We start from the raw sequence: 19,806 nt of genomic DNA on the forward strand, positions 1-19,806 counted from the left end.
AGCTTAGGCATAGAATAAAGGACTAAGGGAGACAGATAGATCTTGTTAGGAAAGGGAAACAGAATAGATGGTATGGATGAATGGGGAAGGGGCTGAAACCAGAGGATCAAATGGGGAGGGAGAGGGGAAAGGAAGATGAAAGAGAGAACATGGGGGGGGGGAGCTGAATATAAGGGTCGTTTGAGAGGTAGTATGGAAACCTACCATAGTAGAAATGTTCTAAAATATATACATATATGAAAGTGATCTAAATGAAATTGTCAAATAATGAGAGAGAAAGAGTCTCAACTAATCATCTCTGGTCACCAAATAAAGTTTCCAGTACCAAGATTGGGTTACATCTAATTGAATTGTTGGCCAAAGGGCCCATAGGAATCCCCAAACAATCCAGGATGTCAAAAAGACAATATAGGTTGCTCTTCACAAACTGACAACAAGGCCCCATTGCTGAAGACAATATATATACAACTCATTGAACATGGAGAAGTCAAGCTGGTGCCTACCTAGAGCCTTCACTCCTATGTTCTAGAGTCTTTGGTATAAGATGGTACTTTACAAACTACTGTGGGAGTTTGAATGTAATTGGTCCCCATAAGCTCATAGGGAGTGGCACTATTAGGAAGTGTGGCTTTGCTGGAGTAGGTGTGGCCTTGTTGAAGGAAGTGTGTCACTATGGGGGTGGGCTTTGAGGTCTCATATGTGCTTGCTCAAGATACCACCCAGGGAGATACATCAATTCCTGTTGCCTACAAGATGTAAAACTCTCAGCACATTCTCTAGCACCATATCTGCCTGCACGCTGCCATGCTCCTCACCATGATGATAATGGACTGAAACTCTGAACCATAAACCACCACCTTAATTACATGTTTTCCTTCATAAGAGTTGCTGTGGCCAGGTGGTGGTGGCCACACACACGTTTAATCCCAGCACTCAGGAGGCCTGTGGATCTCTGTGAGTTCGTGGCCAGTCTGGTCTACAAAGCTACACAGAAAAACCCTGTCTCAAAAAACAAAATAAAGTAAGATTCCACAACCCTTTGATCTACAGTGGTGTCCTGTCAACAAGATATGCTAGGACAATGGTGATACAAAGCTTGTGAGAGTAACCAACCAATACTTGATTTGACTTAAGGCCCACTCCACAAGATGGAATCCATACCAAACACTGCTTGGTGACCAAGAATCAGAGACTAGATAGCCCAGGAACCTATGGTAAAACCAAACACTGCTGCTTTAAAACAAACAGCAATAAAGTGACTCCTCCACTCATAGATGGTCAGAGACACTTCCTCTTGTAGCATAAGGGAATAAATACTCATAGTCAGACATTATGTAGAGCGAGAGACCTTGGAACACTCTAATGAAACGTATTCATCTAAATGAAACGTATTCATCAAATCCCTCCACTCAGGCTCTGGGCAACCCATGGAAGAGGAAGCAGAAAGGATGTAAGAGCTGGAGGGGACAGAGGCCATCAGGAGAACAAGACCCTCTAAATCTACAAGATGGAAGGTGCAGCATGCACAGGGCCTTTACGGGTCTGCACGGGTCTGCACCAAGCCCTCTGCATGTACATTATGGCTTCCAGTTTAGTGTGTGTGTGTGTGTGTGTGTGTGTGTGTGTGTGTGTGTTTTAAATGGGACTCCCGAGTGTGTGAACAAGTGTGTCTCTGATTCTTGTGCCTTCTCTTGGGTTCCTTTCCTTCTGTTTGTCTTATCCAACTCTGATAGCTTTTGTTTTACCTTACTATATTTTGTTTTGATATATTTTATTATTATCTCTTAGAGACCTGTTTGTTTTCTAACAAGAGACAGAAAGGGGCAGATGTGGATGGGAGGGGGAGGCGGGGAGGAACTTGGAGGAGTAGAGGGATGGGAAACTGTTATGAGAGGAAAAAAGTCTATTTTCAATAAAAGGAAAAAAGGAACTTAATTAAAACAAAAGCAATCATGGGGGTTTCTTGAACTTGGGGGGAAAAGGGTAAGCATCTAGCTTTCGTTTGTGGTGACTGTGAAAAACATATTTTCCATTGCAGCGGAAGGCTGGATTTGCAGCCTACCCAGTGATGGCCCAGCTTCACAAGATTCATGCTAAAAGCTGGCCTATGGCAGTGGAATAATGGGACTAGAAGGCCATGTGGTGCTATGCAACATGTAGGAGACTGAAAACTTTGAAACAGAGCAGGTTTCCAAAGCAGTTCCGAATATGGACAATTGAATCAGGCTGCTAGTGTTCAAGTCTTAGTCCTCCTCTTAGCACCTGTGTAGCCTTGAAGAAGTTACTTAACATCTTTGAGACTCATTTTCTTCATCTGTAAAATGGAAATGATAGTAGTACCTACTCCATAAAGTTACTGTGAGGTTAATGGGCTAAGGCATGCAATGCATTTAAAAATAGCTCTTAGCTCATAAACTATGCTCAGAAAATTGTAGAACTCACAGATGGAGCTTCGACTGGACTGTGAAGTGACTCAGGGAAAAGTTATTTTCCATTCCTGAGTTTCAGTTTCTTCCTATGGAAAATGAGCCAGCCAAGCCTGCTGGTGCATACCTGTACTCCCAGCACCTGAGCGTCTGTTGCAGGACAGAAAATTCAAGAATGGCCTGGGCTACACAGGGAGGTGGTCTAAAAAAAACCAAACCACACAAAAAGTAGGGTAGCTTACATCATCCCTCATGCTACTGTGAAGGTTAAATGTGATGGTATGTCTAAGGCCTGTTTCCTGACTGATCAAAGTACACATGAAATGTTATGCTTGCTCTTGAGTTTATGATAAAGGATATTTCATGGGCACTGATATAGTTGTCTACATCTAGAACAGATTTTATTTTTTAATAATTTTATTTAAATTAAAAACAATCTTATTTTACATACCAATTCCAGTTCCCTCTCCCTCCTGTCTTCCCAATTCCCCCCAGTAATCCCCAATCCTCCTATCCACTCCCCAGGGTGAGTGAGGCCTCTGATGGGGAATCATCAAAGTCTGTCACATCATTTGGGGCAGGACCTAGACCCTCCCCCTTATATCTAGGCTGAGAAAGTATTCCTCCATAGAGAATGGGCTCCCAAAGCCCATTCATGCACTAGGGATAAATACTGGTTCCACTGTCAGAGACCCTACAGACACTGCCCAGGCCTCCTAACTGACATACACCTTCAAGGGGCCTGATTTGGTCCTATGCTGGTTTCCCAGTTGTCAGACTGAGGTCCATAAGTTCCCACTTGCTCAGGTCAGGATTTTCCCAGCATGGTCTTGACCCCTTTGCTCATCAATCCTCCCTCTCTACAACTGGACTCCAGGAGTTTGACTCAGTGCTTAGCTGTGGGTCTCTGCTTCTGCTTCCATCAGCTACTGGATGAAGGCTCTAGGATGTCATTTAAGGTAGTCATCAATCTCATTATAGGGGAAGGGCATTTAAGATAGCCTCTTCACTATTGCTTAGATTCTTAGTTGGGGTCATCCTTGTGGGCCCCTGGAGATTTTCCAAGTGCCAGATTTCTCATTAAACTCATAATGGCTCCCTCTATTTAGGTATCTCTTGTCTTGCTCTCCTCTGTTCTTCCTCCAACTAGACCTTCCTGATCCCTCATGTTTTCCTCCCCCTCCCCTTTTACCCTCCTTTTTCTCCTACTGCCCCCCCTGCTCTGAATTTGCTCAGGAGATCTTGTCTCTTTCTCCTTCTCCAGAGGACCATGTATGTCTCTCTTAGGGTCCTCCTTGTTTCCTAGCTTCTCTGGAGGTATGGATTGTAGGCTGGCAATCCTTTGTCCTGTGTCTAATATCCATATATGAGTGAGTGCATACCATGTTTGTCTTTTTGTGACCGGGTTACCTCACTCAGGATGGTTTCTTCTAGTTCCATCCATTTGCCTTCGAGTTTCAAGATTTCACTGTTTTTTGGTTTTGCTTTTTTCCCACTGAGCAGTACTCCATTGTGTAAATGGACCACATATTTTTATTCATTCTTCAGTTGAGGGGCATCTAGGTTGCTTCCAGGTTCTGGCTGTTACAAATAATGCTGCCACTTTGGAAATCAGTATGGCAGTTTCTCAGGAAAATGGGAATCAGTCTACCTCAAGATTCAGCAATTCCACTCTTAAGCATATACCCAAAGAATGCACATTTATGCAACAAGGACATCTGTTTAACTATGTTCAGAACAGCATTATCTGTAATATGCACCCCCCCACACACACTCATATGCACACATGTGTATGTGAGTGCAGGGGTGTGGGGGTGTAGATGTCTGAGTGCAGGTGCCTACAGAGTGTATCAGATTCCTAAAGTTAGAGTTACAGGCAGTTGTGAACCCCAACAGGGGTGCTGGGAACTGAACTTGGGTCCTCTACGAGAATAGTAACCACTCTTAACCCCTGAGATAGTTCTCCAGTCTCTAAAGCAGGTTAAAAAAAACTGGGGGGGGGTAACTGCCTGGTGACTGCTACAGAGCCTCCCCTCCCGGCAGGAGCCATGTACTCCAGATTTCTGGTCTTCTCTTCTACCAACGGGACCAGGGGACTAGGTAAACTGGGCCCTGTATCTGGGCCTGCCTTCCAGTGCCTGGGGACTGCTACAGAGCCTCCCCTCCCGGCAGGAGCCATGCCCCTCAGATTCCTGGTTTTCTTTTCCACCAACGGAACCAGGACCAGGACCAGGCAATTTGGGGTCTGTTTCTGGGCCCATGCTCCAGTGCCTGGAGACTGCCACTGAGTCTCCCCTCCAGGTGGGAGCCTATGCACTCCAGATTCCTGGTCTTCTCCACCCATGGGACCAGGACTAGAACCAGGAAGAGGAGAACTACCAGAGTATTGGACTTGCTTGAACCCACCAAAAGGGAACTTTGGTCTCCTAACCACCAGACCAGTAAGGGGCTCTTTTTGCACCCACTAGAAGAAGGGATGGGAAAGAAACAACACAAAAACACACTCAGCAACAGAAATACAAATATGACACCGCCAGATTCTAGAGACTCCACAACAGCAAGACTCCAACATTCCAATGCAAATGAAGCAGAAGAGAATGACCTTAAAAACAACTTCATTAAAATGATAGAGGCCCTAAAAGAGGATATAGGAAAATCCCTCAAAGAAATGGAAGAAAAAACAAACCAAAAAATATAAGAAATGGAATAAAACACAAACCAAAAATACAAGAAATGGAAGAAAACCAAACCAAAAAATTCAAGAAATGCAAAAAAACCAAAACAAAACAAAACAAAAAAACAAACCAAAAATTCAAGAAATGCAATAAATGGACGAAAAGACAAAACAAAAATTACAAGAAACAATTCAAACAGTGCAAGAGTTGAAAACTGAAATAGAGCCAATTAAAAAAAATGCAATCTGAAGGAAGGCTGGAAATAGAAAAGCTGGGCAAATGGTCAGGTACTACAGATGCAAGCATAACCAACAGAATACAAAAGATGGAAAAGAGAATCTCAGGTGTTGAAGATACATTAGGAGAAATTGATTCATCGACCAAAGAAAATCTTAAGTCCAACAAATCCCTAACACAAAACATCCAGAAAATATGGGACACCATGAAAAGACCAAACCTAAGAATAATAGGTATAGAAGAAGATGAAGAAAACCATCTCAAAGTGGCAGAAAATATATTCAACAAGATCATAGAAGAAAACTTTCCCAACCTAAAGAAAGACATGCCAATGAAAGTACAAGAAGCTTACAGAACACCAAATAGAGAGGACCACAAAAAAGTCCTCTTGCCACATAATAATCAAGACCCCAAATATACAGAATAAAGAAAAAATATTAAGAGCAGCTAAGGAAAAGGTGAAGTAACATATAAAAGCAAACCTATCAGAAATATGCCTGACTTCTCCATGGAAACTCTGAAAGCCAGAAGATCCTGGATAGATATTCTACCAACACTAAGAGACCATGGATGCCAGCCCAGACTACTATACTCAGCAAAGATTTCATTCACTATAGATGGAGAAAACCAGATATTCCATGACAAAACTAGATTCAAGCAATACACATCCACTAACTCAGCCCTATAAAAAGTTCTGGAAGGAAAACTCCAACCCAAAGAAGCTAACTACAACCAGAAAAGCATAGGCATTAGATAATCCCAGTTTACCAACAGCCAAAAGAAAAAAGGAGTGAAATTCCACACATAATTCCACTAACAACAACCATTCCAAATCAAAGAAGAATGAGCATCCATAAAAAGACACAGGCTAACAGAATGGATCTGAAGGCAGAACCCATCCTTCTGCCTCATACAAGAAATACACCTCAGCCTCAAAGACAGACATTACCTCAGATTTAAAGGTTGGGAAAAGATTTTCCAATCAAATGGACCCAAGAAACAAGCAGGGGTATCAATCCTAATATCTAACAAATTAGAGTTTAAAATAAAATCAATCAAAAGAGATGAAAGAGGATATTACATACTCATTACAGGAGAAATCCACCAATATGACGTTTCAATTCTGAACACCTATGCCCCAAATACAAAGGCATCCACGTTTGTAAAATAAACATTCCTAAAACTCAGATCACATATAAAGCCCCACACACTTATAGTGGGGGACTTCAGCACCCTACTCTCACCACTAGACAGGAATACCAGACAGAAACTCAACAAAGAAGCAAGGGGGCTAATATAAGTTATGAACCAATTGGGATTAATAGACATCTATAGAACATTCCATCCAAATAAAAAAGAATATGCCTTCTTCTTAGCACCACATGAAACCTTCTCAAAAATCGACCACATACTTGGCAACATATCAATCCTCAACAGGTACAAACAAATTGGAATAACTCCATGCATCTTATCAGACCACCATGCGTTAAAATTAGAATTCAACAACAACACAAACTGCAGAAACCCTACAAACTCATGGAAATTGAATAATGCACAATTGCATCATTCCTGGGTCAAAGAAGAAATAAAAAAAGAAATTAAAGACTTCCTAGAAATCAATGAGAATGAAGGCACAACATACCCAAACCTATGGGACACTTTGAAAGCAGTGCTGTGAGGGAAGTTTATAACACTAAGTGACCATATGAAGAAACTGGAGAATAGTTACACTAGAGAATTAACAGCACAACTGAAAGCTCTAGAACACAAAGAAGCAAACTCACCCAGGAGGAGTAAGCTCCAGGAAATAATCAAATTGAGGGCTAAAATCAATAAAGTAGAAACTAGTAAAACAATACAAAGAATCAATGCAACGAAGAGTTGGTTCTTTGAGAAAATCAACAAGATAGACAAACTTTTGTCCAAACTTACCAAACGGCAGAGTGTGAACATGCAAATTAACAAAATAAGAAACGAAAAGGGGGACATAACAATGGACTCTGAGGAAATTCAGAGAACCATCAGGTCATACTTTAAAAACCTGTACTCCAAAATTCGAAAATTTAAAGGAAATGGACAATTTTCTGGGTAGCTATCACTTGCCAAAAATTAAAACAAGAACAGATAAGTAATTTAAATAGACCTATAACCCCTATGGAAATAGAAGCAGTCATCAAAAGTCTCCCAACCAAAAAAAGCCAGATGGCGTCAGTGCAGAATCTTCCAGAAATTCAAAGAGCAGCATATACCAATTCTTCTCAAAGTATTCCACGCAATAGAAGCAGAAGGGACTTTGACAAACTCTTTCTATGAGGCTTCAATAACCTTGATATCCAAGCCATACAAAGACACAACTAAGAAAGAGAACTTCAGACCAATATTCCTCATGAACATTGATGCAAAAATACTCAATAAAATACTGGCAAATTGGATCCAAGAACACATCACCACAATCAAGTAGGTTTCATCCCAGGGATGCAGGGATGGTTCAACATACGAAAATCCATCAATGTAATCCACCATATAAACAAGCTGAGAAACAAAAATCACATGATCATCTCACTAGATGCAGAAAAAGCCTTTGACAAAATCCAACACCCCTTCGTGATAAAGGTCTTGGAGAGATCTGGGATAATAGGCACATACCTAAACATAATACAAGCTATACACAGCAAACCAACAGCCAACATCAAACTAAATGGACAGAAACAACGTGATTCTGCTAAAATCAGGAACAAGACAAGGCTGTCCACTCTCTCCATACCTTTTCAATATTGTTCTTGAAGTTCTAGCTAGAGCAATACGACAACAAAAGGAGATCAAGGGGATACAAATTGGAAAGGAAGAAGTCAAACTTTCACTATTTGCAGATGATATGATAGTTTACATAAGTGATCCAAAAAACTCTACCAGGGAACTCCTACAGCTGATAAATACTTTCAGCAAAGTGGCAGGATACAAGATCAACTTAAGACAATCAGTAGCCCTACAATATACAGACGATAAAAGGGCTGAGAAAGAAATCAGTGAAACATTACACTTTACAATTGCCACAAACAACATAAAATACCTTGAGATAATGCTAACTAAACAAGTGAAAAACCTGTTTTGCAAGAACTTTGAGACTTTAAAGAAAGAAATTAAAGAAGACATCAGAAAATGGGAAGATCTCCCATGCTCTTGGATAGGTAGGATCAATGTAATAAAAATAACAATCCTGCCAAAAGCAATCTACAGATTCAATGCAATCCCCATCAAAATCCCAGCACAATTCTTCACAGACCTTGAAAGAACAATAATAAAATTTGTATGGAAAAACAAAAGACTCAGGATAGCCAAAACAATCCTGCTCAACAAAGCAACGTTTGGAGGTGTCACCATCCCTGACTTCAAGCTCTATTATAGAGCTACAGTCCTGAAAACAGCTTGGTATTGGCACAAAAATAGACAGGTAGACCAATGGAATCGAGTTGAACACCCTGATATTAACCCTTACATGTGTGAACATCTGATCTTTGACAAAGAATCTAAAAATACACAATGGAAAAAAGAAAGCATCTTCAGCAATGGTGCTGGCATAGCTGGATGCTGGCATGTAGAAGACTGTGGATAGATCCATGTCTATCGCCATGCACAAAACTTAAGTCCAAATGGATCAAAGACCTCAACATAAATCCAGCCACACTGAAACACTTAGAAGAGAAAGTGGGTGGTACCCTTGAACGAATTGGTACAGGAGACAGCTTCCTGAACATAACACCACTAGCCCAGACAGTGAGGTCAACAATTAATAAATGGGACCTTCTGAAACTGAGAAGCTTCTGTAAGGCAAAGGACAAAGTCAGCAAGACAAAAAGGCAGCCCACAGAATGGGAAAAGAGAATCACTAACCCCACATCCGACAGAGGACTGATCTCGAAAATTTACAAAGAACTCAAGAAGCAAGTCTCCAAAACACCAAAGGATCCAATTAAAAAGTTGGCTACAGAACTATATAGAAAATTCTCAATAGAGGAGTCTAAAATGGCTGAGAGGCACTTGAGAAAGTGTTCAACATTCCTAGCCATCCGGGAAATGCAAATCAAAACAACTCTGAGATACTATCTTACGCCTGTCAGAATGGCTAAAATCAAAAATACCAATGACAGTTTATGCTGGAGAGGTTGTGGAGAAAGGGAAACACTCCTACACTGCTGGTGGGAGTGCCGACTCATACAGCCACTTTGAAAATCAGTATGGAGATTCCTCAGAAAAATGGGAATAAGCCTACCACAAGACCCAGCAATTCCACTCTTAGGAATATATCCAAAGGATGCACATTCATACAACAAAGACATCTGTTCCACTATGTTCATAGCAGCATTATTTGTAATAGCCAGAACCTGGAAGTAACCTAGATGTCCCTCAACTGAAGAGTGGATAGAGACAATGTGGTACATTTACACAATGGAGTACTATTCAGCAGAAAAAACAATGGAATCTTGAAATTTGCAGGCAAATGGATGGCACTAGAAGAAACCATCCTGAGTGAGGTAACCCAGTCACAAAAAGACAAACATGGTATGTACTCTCTCATATATGGATTTTAGATATAGATCTGGGGAGTGCCTGCCTACAATCCTGTGGCTAGAGAGTCTGGGGAACAGAACCTTCATTCAGTGGCTGATGGAAGCAGAGGCCAACTCCCACCGCTAAACCCTGAGCTGAACTCAAGGAACCCAGTGACAGACAGGGAGGACAGATGAGCAAAGGGGTTAAGACTGGACTGGTTTAACCCCCAGAAACAGCTGACCTGAACAAGGGAGAGCTCTTGGACCCCAGACTTATGGCTGGGAATCCAGCATGGGACTGATCAAGACCCCCTGAATGTGGGTGTCAGTGAGGAGGCCTAGGCAATCTATCGGGCCTTGGGTAGTAGATCAGTATTTATCCCTGGCATACAAATGGACTTTGGGTGCCCACCCCACAATGAGAGATGTACTCTCACCCTGGACTCTTGGGGGAGGGTCTAGGCCCTGCCCTGGATGAAATGACAGACTATGGATACTCCCCATGGAAGGCCTCACCCTCCCTGAGGAAATGAGGGGATATTGGGGGGGTTGGTAGGAGGGCATGGGAGGAGGGGAAGGAAAGGGAGAGGGACCTGGGATTGACATGTGAAGCAACCTTGTTTCTAATTTAAATTTAAAAATTAAAGAAAAAATAAAAAAATTGGGGGTATAGAGATGGCTCAGTGGTTAGGAGCACTTACTGCTCCTGCAGAGGACCTGAGTTTATTTCTAGGCACCCAAATGGCTGCTTACAGCTGTTAGTAACTCCAGCTCCAAGAGATTCACTGCCTTCCTCTGGCCTTTATGGGTCCAGGGATGCACAGGGCGCAAGACATACATATACATGGTAAAACACTCATGCCCATAAAAGTAAAGACAAATCTTAAAACTTCTCACTGTGTTTACTGTGTCTGTGCACCTGCGTGTGTTCTAAGGTATGAGTGTGGACGCACACACACCTGTCCACACCTGCATGTGTTCTTAGGTATGAGCGTGGACACACACCTGTCCACACCTGCATGTGTTCTTAGGTATGAGTGTGGACACACACCTGTCTGCACCTGCATGTGTTCTTAGGTATGAGCGTGGACGCACACACACCTTAGGTGCTGGTTCTAACCTTCCATGTCATCTGGGAAGGATCTCTTGTTAACTACCTCCCAGGTCAGACTAGTTGGCTTGAGCATTAGGGGTTTCTTGTCTCTGCCTCCTGTTTGGCCATAGGAGAGCTATCATATCTGGTTTATGTGGGTTCTGGGCTCTGAATGACTAGCATATTACCTACTGAGCCATCTTCTGCACCCCTAAAGTGAATCCCGGATCCTCAGTGATCTAAGGTGGCTGTGCTGTGCTGTGCAAATCCACTGTGGAGAAGGAAGAATACAGTAACTCCAGCTGTGAGAGGAATTCTCACTCACTCTGTAGGAAAGTAGAGGTAACAGAATAGTGTAAGTCTCTGTTGGGGAATACACTCAGTTTGAACTCAAATGACAAGGGTGAAAAAGTCAGGTTTATATAATACTCACGTGATCCCATCTCAAGTTTTAGGGGTTAAAGATACAGAAGATTAGAAATTAACTCAGTCAAGGAAATGGGGTTCCTAGTCTCATGTCTGTTGCTGTGATAATCACTGACCAAAAGCAACTCCGGGGAGGAAAGGGTTTATTTGGCTCATACTCCCAGGTCATTGATCCATTACTGAGGAAGCCAGGGCAAGAACTCAAGCAGGAACTTGAAGCCAGGAGTGCTTGTGTTCCCACCCCTGCCCAAGGAGCTCACCCACTGCAAAGGAAGTTCAGCAGGAGTCATGGGGGATGCTGCTAGCCAGCTGCCTCATAGGCTCAGCTAGCTTCTTTATACCTCCAGGGCAACAGTGGGCTGGGCTCTCCTATAGCAATTGACATGCAGTCCCTCACAGACATGCCCACAGGCTGCTCTATCTGGGCAATGCCTCAGGGGAGATTACCTGCTCAGATGATACTAGGCTGGTGGAATAGAGAGTAGAAATTTGACAAGGACAATGGTGGGATCTGAAACTGAAAATGGGTTTAGTGAGCTGGAGCTTGAAGAAGATGGCATGCTGGAAAGTGAGCGGTGAAGACGGAGAATGACCCAGGCACGTTGGAAAGTGAGCGGTGAAGACGGAACGACCCAGAAGACAGGAAAATATGGAGGTTGGCTGGTTAGGCATCTGGCTCAGGAGATTATGAGTAAATATTTGCTTAATCAAAATGGGAAATAAATACAAATGATATTTTCTAATTTTCTAGGAAATTAATCAAATTTTCCTTCCTTCCAGCTCCATAAATTCAGCTCAGGTGCCAGGAAGGGAAACTGAAGAAGGACGTCTCACTGCAGCGCTACGTAAGTAGGGAGAGGTGATTTCAACTATTACTCGTACAGTCCCTGTAATGGAAATGTCCTTTTTCCTCTTGTCTAAATACAAGCTGCTAGGGGAAGGATATCTACTTGTATTAGGAATATTGGAATCTCTTAGATTTCAAATAATTATGATTTGTGGTAGTCAAGTCACAATATAAAAACAGGATAGCTAGCAGTTGATTTAGTTATCCATGTGGCTTATAGACTTGAGCACACAAGAACATTTATGATCTCTTCAAACTATGAGATATATGGAGTACGGCCACCAGATGATGTTCCACATAAATAATGATGACAGTAGCCAAGTGGCACAGCAGAACCCCTGGAAGAAAGACCAGAATTTATGGCCCTAAAGAAGAGGTAGTAAACTAATTTCCTCTTTCATTACAATTTCATTTCATTACACAGCAACTGTGTGTCCAGTGGGCTACAGGCATTCATGTATCAGACCTAAAACAGCCTTCCTTCACTAAATGGGACCTGAAAATAAAGATGGCAACATCTGTGTTTTCCCTTTCTGGAGTCTCACTGTGGCTTTCTCCTGCCTCTGACTTTCAAGGCTGGGATTGTAACTGTGACGCCTTTTTTAAGTGCATATATAACAATGAGGTCATGTAGCATTTGTTTTCCTTTGCCTGGGTTATTTCAGCTATATGGTGTACTTCAGGATCATACATGCCGTCATAAATTACAAGACTTCTTTTAATGGCTGAACAGTATTCTGGTACTAAGGCTGAGGCAGCTATGGAGAAAGGCTTGGGAGGTGCTAACTAAAGGGTTCAAATTTTCACATATGAGGAATAAGTTCAAGAGATCCATTGCTCAAATATGATGATTGTAATTAATAATATATTGAGTCCTTTAAAAAATATTGGGAGTAGATTTTTAGTGCTCTCACCAAACAAACAAAAGTTGATCATGTGGGGTAATTCAGATTAGTTAGCATGATTTACTCATTCCAAATGCACATATATATTTTAGAATATCATGTACACATTAATTGTGCACAATTTTATGCTCTACCTTCAAAATATGGAGAACATAGTTTCTTGTTGATATTTATTTATTAATTTTTGAGGCAGGATATCACTAGTCCAGACTGATTTGGAACAGGCCACCCTGCTGCTCCAGGATCACTGGGATGGGAACTGCAGTCATGGACCACTATGCTTGGTAACTCTTTTCTTTCTTTTCTTAAATCTCAGCATCCCACTACTTAGTTCAGCTCGAAGGTCCTAGAGTTAATGAAGGCTTGTTAAATGAACAAGCACATATATGAGAAGATGCTTACAAATGTGTTTTGTTAGACTGAGGTCAGATTTCTGTGCAGACTCTGAAGCGTTCAGGGGTATGTGTGATGACAGTCTCTCTGTGGAAAGTCCTGCATGACCACCGAGCAGCTGACTGAGAGGACCCTCAGCTAAGGCTGAAGTTTTGCTGACCTTGGGAAGTTAAAGTCAATAAGCACGTGGATGTTCCAGCATGGTTGAAGAGGGTGTGTAGCTCTGTCTAGCAGAGTCTGACAAGGAAGCTCACTGAAGTCTTTAGTACTTTGCAGTGCCATCCTGGAGCCCTCACCGTCTTCCTGTTCCTCTGTTCCCATATCCTAAGAGTTTCACCAATTCTTCTGTCTGCTCATCTGTTAAAAGACTTGGTCCTGCTAGGAGCATGGTAGAGTCCATGCCTAATATGAAGAGGCCATAGGTTCAATCCTCAGTACTACCAGTAGAAAATAAAAATAAAAAATAAAAAGTCCTAAAGAAAATCAAAATATTATAAAAGAAAATAATCCTAAACCTGGTTTAGTATTCAGCATGGTGGCACACCTGCTATCCCAGCTCTTCAGTGGCTGAGGCAGGAAGATGGAGAAGGAACTGAACCAGCCTGGGCAGCATAATGAGAGTCTGTTCAAAAACAAATGAAGAAACAAACACAAACAAACCAACTTGTCTGGCAAGCATAATTCAGAACTCGCTAGAAACAGGCCTACCCTGTTACTTGTGTGACCTTAAGTCTCTCTCCTTTCCTCTCTGAGGCAGAAGTGAGCAGGCATTATCATGGTGACTGCCACAGAAGGGAGGAGGGACACTTTGCTCACCACCCCCACTTCATTTGGAATGTAGGACCAGTGACATCTCATCAATGTAGTAAAGATAAATCAGTCCTACTAGACTCAACTGCTAGACATCATTTACATGGCTGTCCAGCGACAAAAACCTTCCCTGGAAAATTACAATAGAGGCCACCCTTAGAAACAAAATGCCTAGATGATGCCAATAAAGTGATTTCATTTTTAACAGGGTTAAAACTTAATCCATTCTATGTCAGGTTGCCAGATTTAGCAAGTAAAGAACAGAGATTCCAAATGCTGATATCTCACAGCCTACATGGGGGCACATTTGACAATAGAAGCCCTGCACTGTTCATCTGATACTCAGACTTACTCAGAAACGTCTTCCAGCCTCTGCTACCGAGGTCAACAAATTCTAATGTCACAAACGGATCCCCCTCTTTCAACTGTAATGAAAGCTACCTGTCCTCCCACAGCAGACCTTTTCATGACTTCCTAGAAAACATATTTCAGGACAACAGAGCTCACTTTAAATTCCAAAGAAAAAGACACAGTGATATGAGGAAAAGCAGACGCAAGTCTCAAAAAAAACAATTCCTTTAGAACACTCAGACCTATTTCTAAGAGGACAGGTAAAGAAACAAAATTGCATGGAGATTCCTCAGGAAAATGGGAATTAATATACCACTAGACCCAGCAATTCCACTCTTAGGCATATATCTAAATGAGGCAAGTTCATACAACAAGGGCATCTGCTCCACTATGTTCATAGCAGCATTATTTGTAATAGCCAGAACCTGGAAGCAACCTAGATGCCCCTCAACTGAAGAGTGGATAGAGAAAATGTGGTACATTTACACAATGGAGTATTACTCAGCAGAAAAAAAAAAAACAATGGAATCTTGAAATTCGCAGGGAAATGGATAGCACTGGAAGAAACCATCCTGAGTGAGGTAACCCAGTCGCAAAAAGACAAACATGGTATGTACTCACTCATATATGGATTTTAGACATGGATCAGGATAGTGCCAGTTTGCACTTCCACTGATAGAGAGTCTGGGAAACAGGAAAGAACCTAAAAGATATGCATATATGCATAGTACCCAAGAGAAGAGGATGGAGACAAGGTCCCCTGAATGGATGGGGAACACGGCGAGGGGTGGGAGGGAGTGGGACCTGGGAAGAAGAGAGGGGGTGAAGAGGAAGAGAGTTGGTCATGGGGGAACAGGAAGTTGAGGGGGTGGGGGTAGAATAGGGGGAAGAGGGAATCATAGGATTGAATACAGATCAGGCACCAGAGCGACCTCGAGTGATCTAAAGGGATAACACCAATTGGCAAGATAAGCAATAGTGGAGAGACCACCTCGAATGCCCATTCCTGATAATGAACTTGATGTCTATAACCATCCAGGAGCCTTCATCCTGTGACTGATGGAAGCAGAGGCAAACACACAATTAATCACTGAACTGAACCCAAGGAACCCAGTGACAGAGAGAGAGGAGTGATGAGCAAATTGGCAAAGAATGGGCTGGCAAAACCAGCAGAGACAGCTGATCTGAACAGGGGAGAGCTCTTGGACCCCAGACTGACAGTGGGGAGGCCAGCATGGGACTGATCTGGACCCCCCAAATGTGAGTGTCAGCGAGAAGGCCTGGGCAACCTATGGGGCCCTGAGCTGTGGATCAGTGTCTATCCCTGATATACAAACAGTCTTCGTGTGCCTATAGCACAAAGAGGGATGCTCTCTCAGCCTGGACTCTTAGGGGAGTGCCTAGACCCTACCCAGAGTAAAATGACAGACTCTAGATATCCCCTATGTGGAAGGATTTGGCAATAGGGTGGGAGGGTGGGGGGGGAAGGTGAGTGCGGGAGGAGGGGAGGGAGAGGGAACTGGGATTGACATGTAAAACAAGCTATTTAAAATTTTAAAAAAATGATAAAAAAAGAAACAAAATTGCAGAAACCAGCTCTAGCAACCTCAGATGGCCAGATAACTTACACAGCACAAAGTACACACGTTTAATTCAGTAGCTTTAGTGTCTTCACAGAGTCATGTAACCTAAATGTCTATTTTGTGTGTGTGTTTATTTAAATACTCTACTGGACTGTAATCTAATTCAAATCTCTGATTAATGCTTTTGCGTTTCTCTTGTATTGTGTGTGGGTGTTCTGTCTGAGAGTATGCTCTGTATCGTGTTCGCGCTGGGTGCCCCTGGATGTCAGAGACAGTCCTGGATCCTGGGGGACTGAAGTCACATATGATTGTGAGGTGCTGTGTGGATGTTGGGAATTGAACCCAGGTCCTCTGAAGAGTAACACAAGTCCTTACCTCCAGCCTCTGATGAATTTGTCCACATGCCATAGTATTGTTTTCCTCCTCTAAAAAGATTTCTGTTTTCTCCTCTTTCTGTTCCTTTCTTGTTTTATGTTTCTTTCAATTTATATTCTTTGTTTTTTTAAATTACTCAAAGTAATATGAAATACATTTTTTTCACTATAGAAGATTCCAAAGCAAAATTATATGGAGAAAGATGTAATGTTTTCTTCCTGTGTCCTCCACTCCTCCTCACTAAAAACAACTGTGACCTGTGAAGATCTATGAGGGCTGATATTATGTAGTCACACAAAAATTTGTACAGTATAACAATTATTTGTGATGGCCAAAACAGTGCAAGCTATACAAATGCGTATTAGCTGACCAATGATGAACAAACTGTGGTGCATCTTCACAACAGAGTATCACCTGACCACAGAAGCACGTCAAAACTGTCCCACGCTGCAGCATGAAAGAACCAGTTACAAAAGCACCCACAGCGCAGCCTGTTTGTCCCTGCGTGTGGCACTGGGTATGACCCAGGGCCACGCACATCCTTGGTAATGCTTTTTCACTGAGCACAGAGAACTAAGAGGCTTGTGCTAGAGGAGAGAGCAAGCCGCAGAATTGGGACTTAAGCTGGAGAGAAGGTACAGCGTGGCCAATACTCGGCAAAGTCAGTTCATTCCTGTACTTCACTCCGTTCTCAAAAGGAACCCCAAATCTCAAAGCGCATTCATGCTTTCTTTTTCAAAATTTCAAGTCAGAATTTTTTTCTTTTACTCTTTACAGGTCAGGCAGCTCCACTCTGAAAGACAGCTGGATATGCCCTGTCCTGTGCTGTGACCACACTGGTCTACCCCAGGCCTCCATGAGAGACACTGGAGCCTTCCCCAGCACTGGCCAGTTCCATTTGTTTTGTTCACAAAATGACTGCTGAGGGTATTAAATGCCTCAGCAATTATTTTTATACTGTCCTTCTCTTTTTAGCAAAAAACAGTTATAAACATGGGAAGAGGGAATGAAATACAAGCATTCCTGGGGAATTTCCAAATACTGGGAAAATATAGAAATGAAAACTTTCAACTGCTTAAATTAGAATTCTCATATGGCAAAGCAAAACTAGGGACTGTGCTTAGAACCATGAAGTATTTTCTTCTGCAAAATGTATTTCCTTTCTTGATTATTTTCTTGGTGGGCTGCTATTTTGATTGGTAAGCTGGCTGAGTCTGTCATATACATTCATGTACATGCACACACATGAACATAGATGCACACACATGTGCACACACACATGCATACCCGTGAACACACGCACACACTTCAGAGGCAACAGTAAGGATGTACAGGCTTAAGTTCCTTCTTCTGAGTTCACCTACTGTCTTCAGTGTGTTTGTCTTCATCTTCCCTCTCATTCAGAGACATTGCAGAGTAGCACCGACTACAATTCCATAGAATCTCTGTAAGGAAAAGGAAGAGGCTAGAATGAGCATTCTCCATGCTGATACTGTCTCATCCTGACATGTGTTTAAGAAACTTGGGAGGCTGAAGAGATGGCTCAGCAGGTAAGAACACCGGCTGTTCTTCCTGAGAACGGGGTTCAATTCCCAGCACCCTCATTGCAGCTCACAGCTGTCTGTAACTCCAAGATCTGACACCCTCACAGACATTTAAAAAAAGAAAGAAAAGGAACCTGAACTCCATTTCTGAACCCTCCCCCAAATCTACCTCTCACACATATGACTAGGTTCTAGAACTCAATGCATTTACCCTCATTGTAAAGACAGTTTCGGAGCTTGGGGAAAAGGCCTCACTTCTTGGCAAACAAGCCTATAGTTGAGTATAATTTGTCAGAAAAAAATCATCAGAAACTATTGGGTGATATTTTAGCACAGTTCTGGTTTACATCCTGGGTTAGTTTTCTAGTCTCCAGAGCAGAGGTTAACATGTGGGTCTTTATCCAGTGGAGTTACAGTATTTTACCCTGAGGTAAAAGGTAACTCCAGAGGCTAACTTACTATTTCCTTTTGATGTTTGAGCTAGTATCTCCTTATGTAGCCCAGGCTGGCCTTGAGCTTTCACTCCTGTTGCTTCTGTCTTCTCAACATTTCTTTATTGAATGATTTATCAATATCATTTAATAGCTCCTAAAATTTCACTCTTAACTGATCCTAATATCCTACTGGTTCTCTTATTAGTGATATAAAACAACTTCTTCAGTGTTGAGGATTGAAACTAGGGTCTCACGCATGCTAGGCAAACACTTCCACTGAGCTATATCACCAGCCTTTGTTTCTTCTCTTTTTTCTTACTAAGTTACCCAGGCTGACTTTGAACTCACACTGTGGCCCAGATTGGGCTTGAACTTGTGGCCTTCCTACCGCAGCCTCCTAAGTATTAAGTGTGTCTTCTGACATTTGTTGTTTACATGAATTTTAGTGTGATGTGTGTGTGGGGGCTTGTATCTGCGTATGTGGGGGGGGATGTCACAATCATGGAGGTTAGAGGACAACTTGTAGGAGTTGGTTCTCCCCTTCCACCATATGGTTCTGGGGTTCAAACTAAAGTTGTCAGGCTTGCTGGCAAGTTAGCGGTCCTTTCATGTGAAAATCGTGTTTGTTGTAACTTTTAGAAAATTGTAGTTTATCAACTTTTAAGCTTGTATGTTTTTCTTTGGCCTCCTTCCTCTCCTATCCCTGATGAGTCCATGTCCTCTGTGGTGCATGTGTTCAGTGTTTGTCCCTGTCCATGTCGTGCTGCTTTAGGAGTTTCTGGAAACTCCACAAGGGGGCCTTGCAGGAAACAGGCTGCTGGGAACAGTGTGTGAGGGTTATACTGAGGGTAGGCCCGGCCCTGCTCTCTCCTTCCCCACGATGAGGTGAAGAGCCTCCTCTACACGTGCGGTTGTGGGCATCGTGTGTCCCCAAACACAAGGCCAAGCAGCCGTGGATCAACCACTGAATTATGAACTACAATAAATGCTTTTTCCTTAAGATGTCCATTTCAGACACCACCTATCAAGGATGAGAAAGCTGATTACTATTTTAACACACCTGAGAGAATAACAATAAAATGTATTATAACTAGTTTTTTTGAGGTCTCATGAGTTACCACAGGGAGATGATTCAAGACTAGAAAACTTAGGTGAAA

The 19,806-nt window shown here is 42.3% G+C and overlaps 1 protein-coding gene across 4 annotated transcripts in view; it reads right to left on the minus strand.

The window, feature by feature from the left end:
* LOC101835438 (phospholipid-transporting ATPase FetA) overlaps nt 1-19,806 on the minus strand; it is a 117,226-nt gene that overhangs the window by 72,198 nt on the left and 25,222 nt on the right. For 3 of the 4 annotated variants that reach the window (XM_040739545.1, XM_040739532.1, XM_040739538.1), the window contains exon 2: nt 18,036-18,116. In XM_040739545.1, coding sequence (XP_040595479.1) covers nt 18,036-18,081 — 46 coding nt within the window. In that variant the 5' untranslated portion in view covers nt 18,082-18,116. Of the gene's footprint in view, nt 1-17,958; nt 18,117-19,806 lie in introns of those variants that run through there. The other variant, XM_040739540.1, reaches the window with a different exon arrangement.

The sequence above is a fragment of the Mesocricetus auratus genome, unplaced genomic scaffold (genome assembly GCF_017639785.1).
Source record: "Mesocricetus auratus isolate SY011 unplaced genomic scaffold, BCM_Maur_2.0 Super-Scaffold_6730, whole genome shotgun sequence".
In the NCBI taxonomy this organism is placed as follows: domain Eukaryota; kingdom Metazoa; phylum Chordata; class Mammalia; order Rodentia; family Cricetidae; genus Mesocricetus; species Mesocricetus auratus.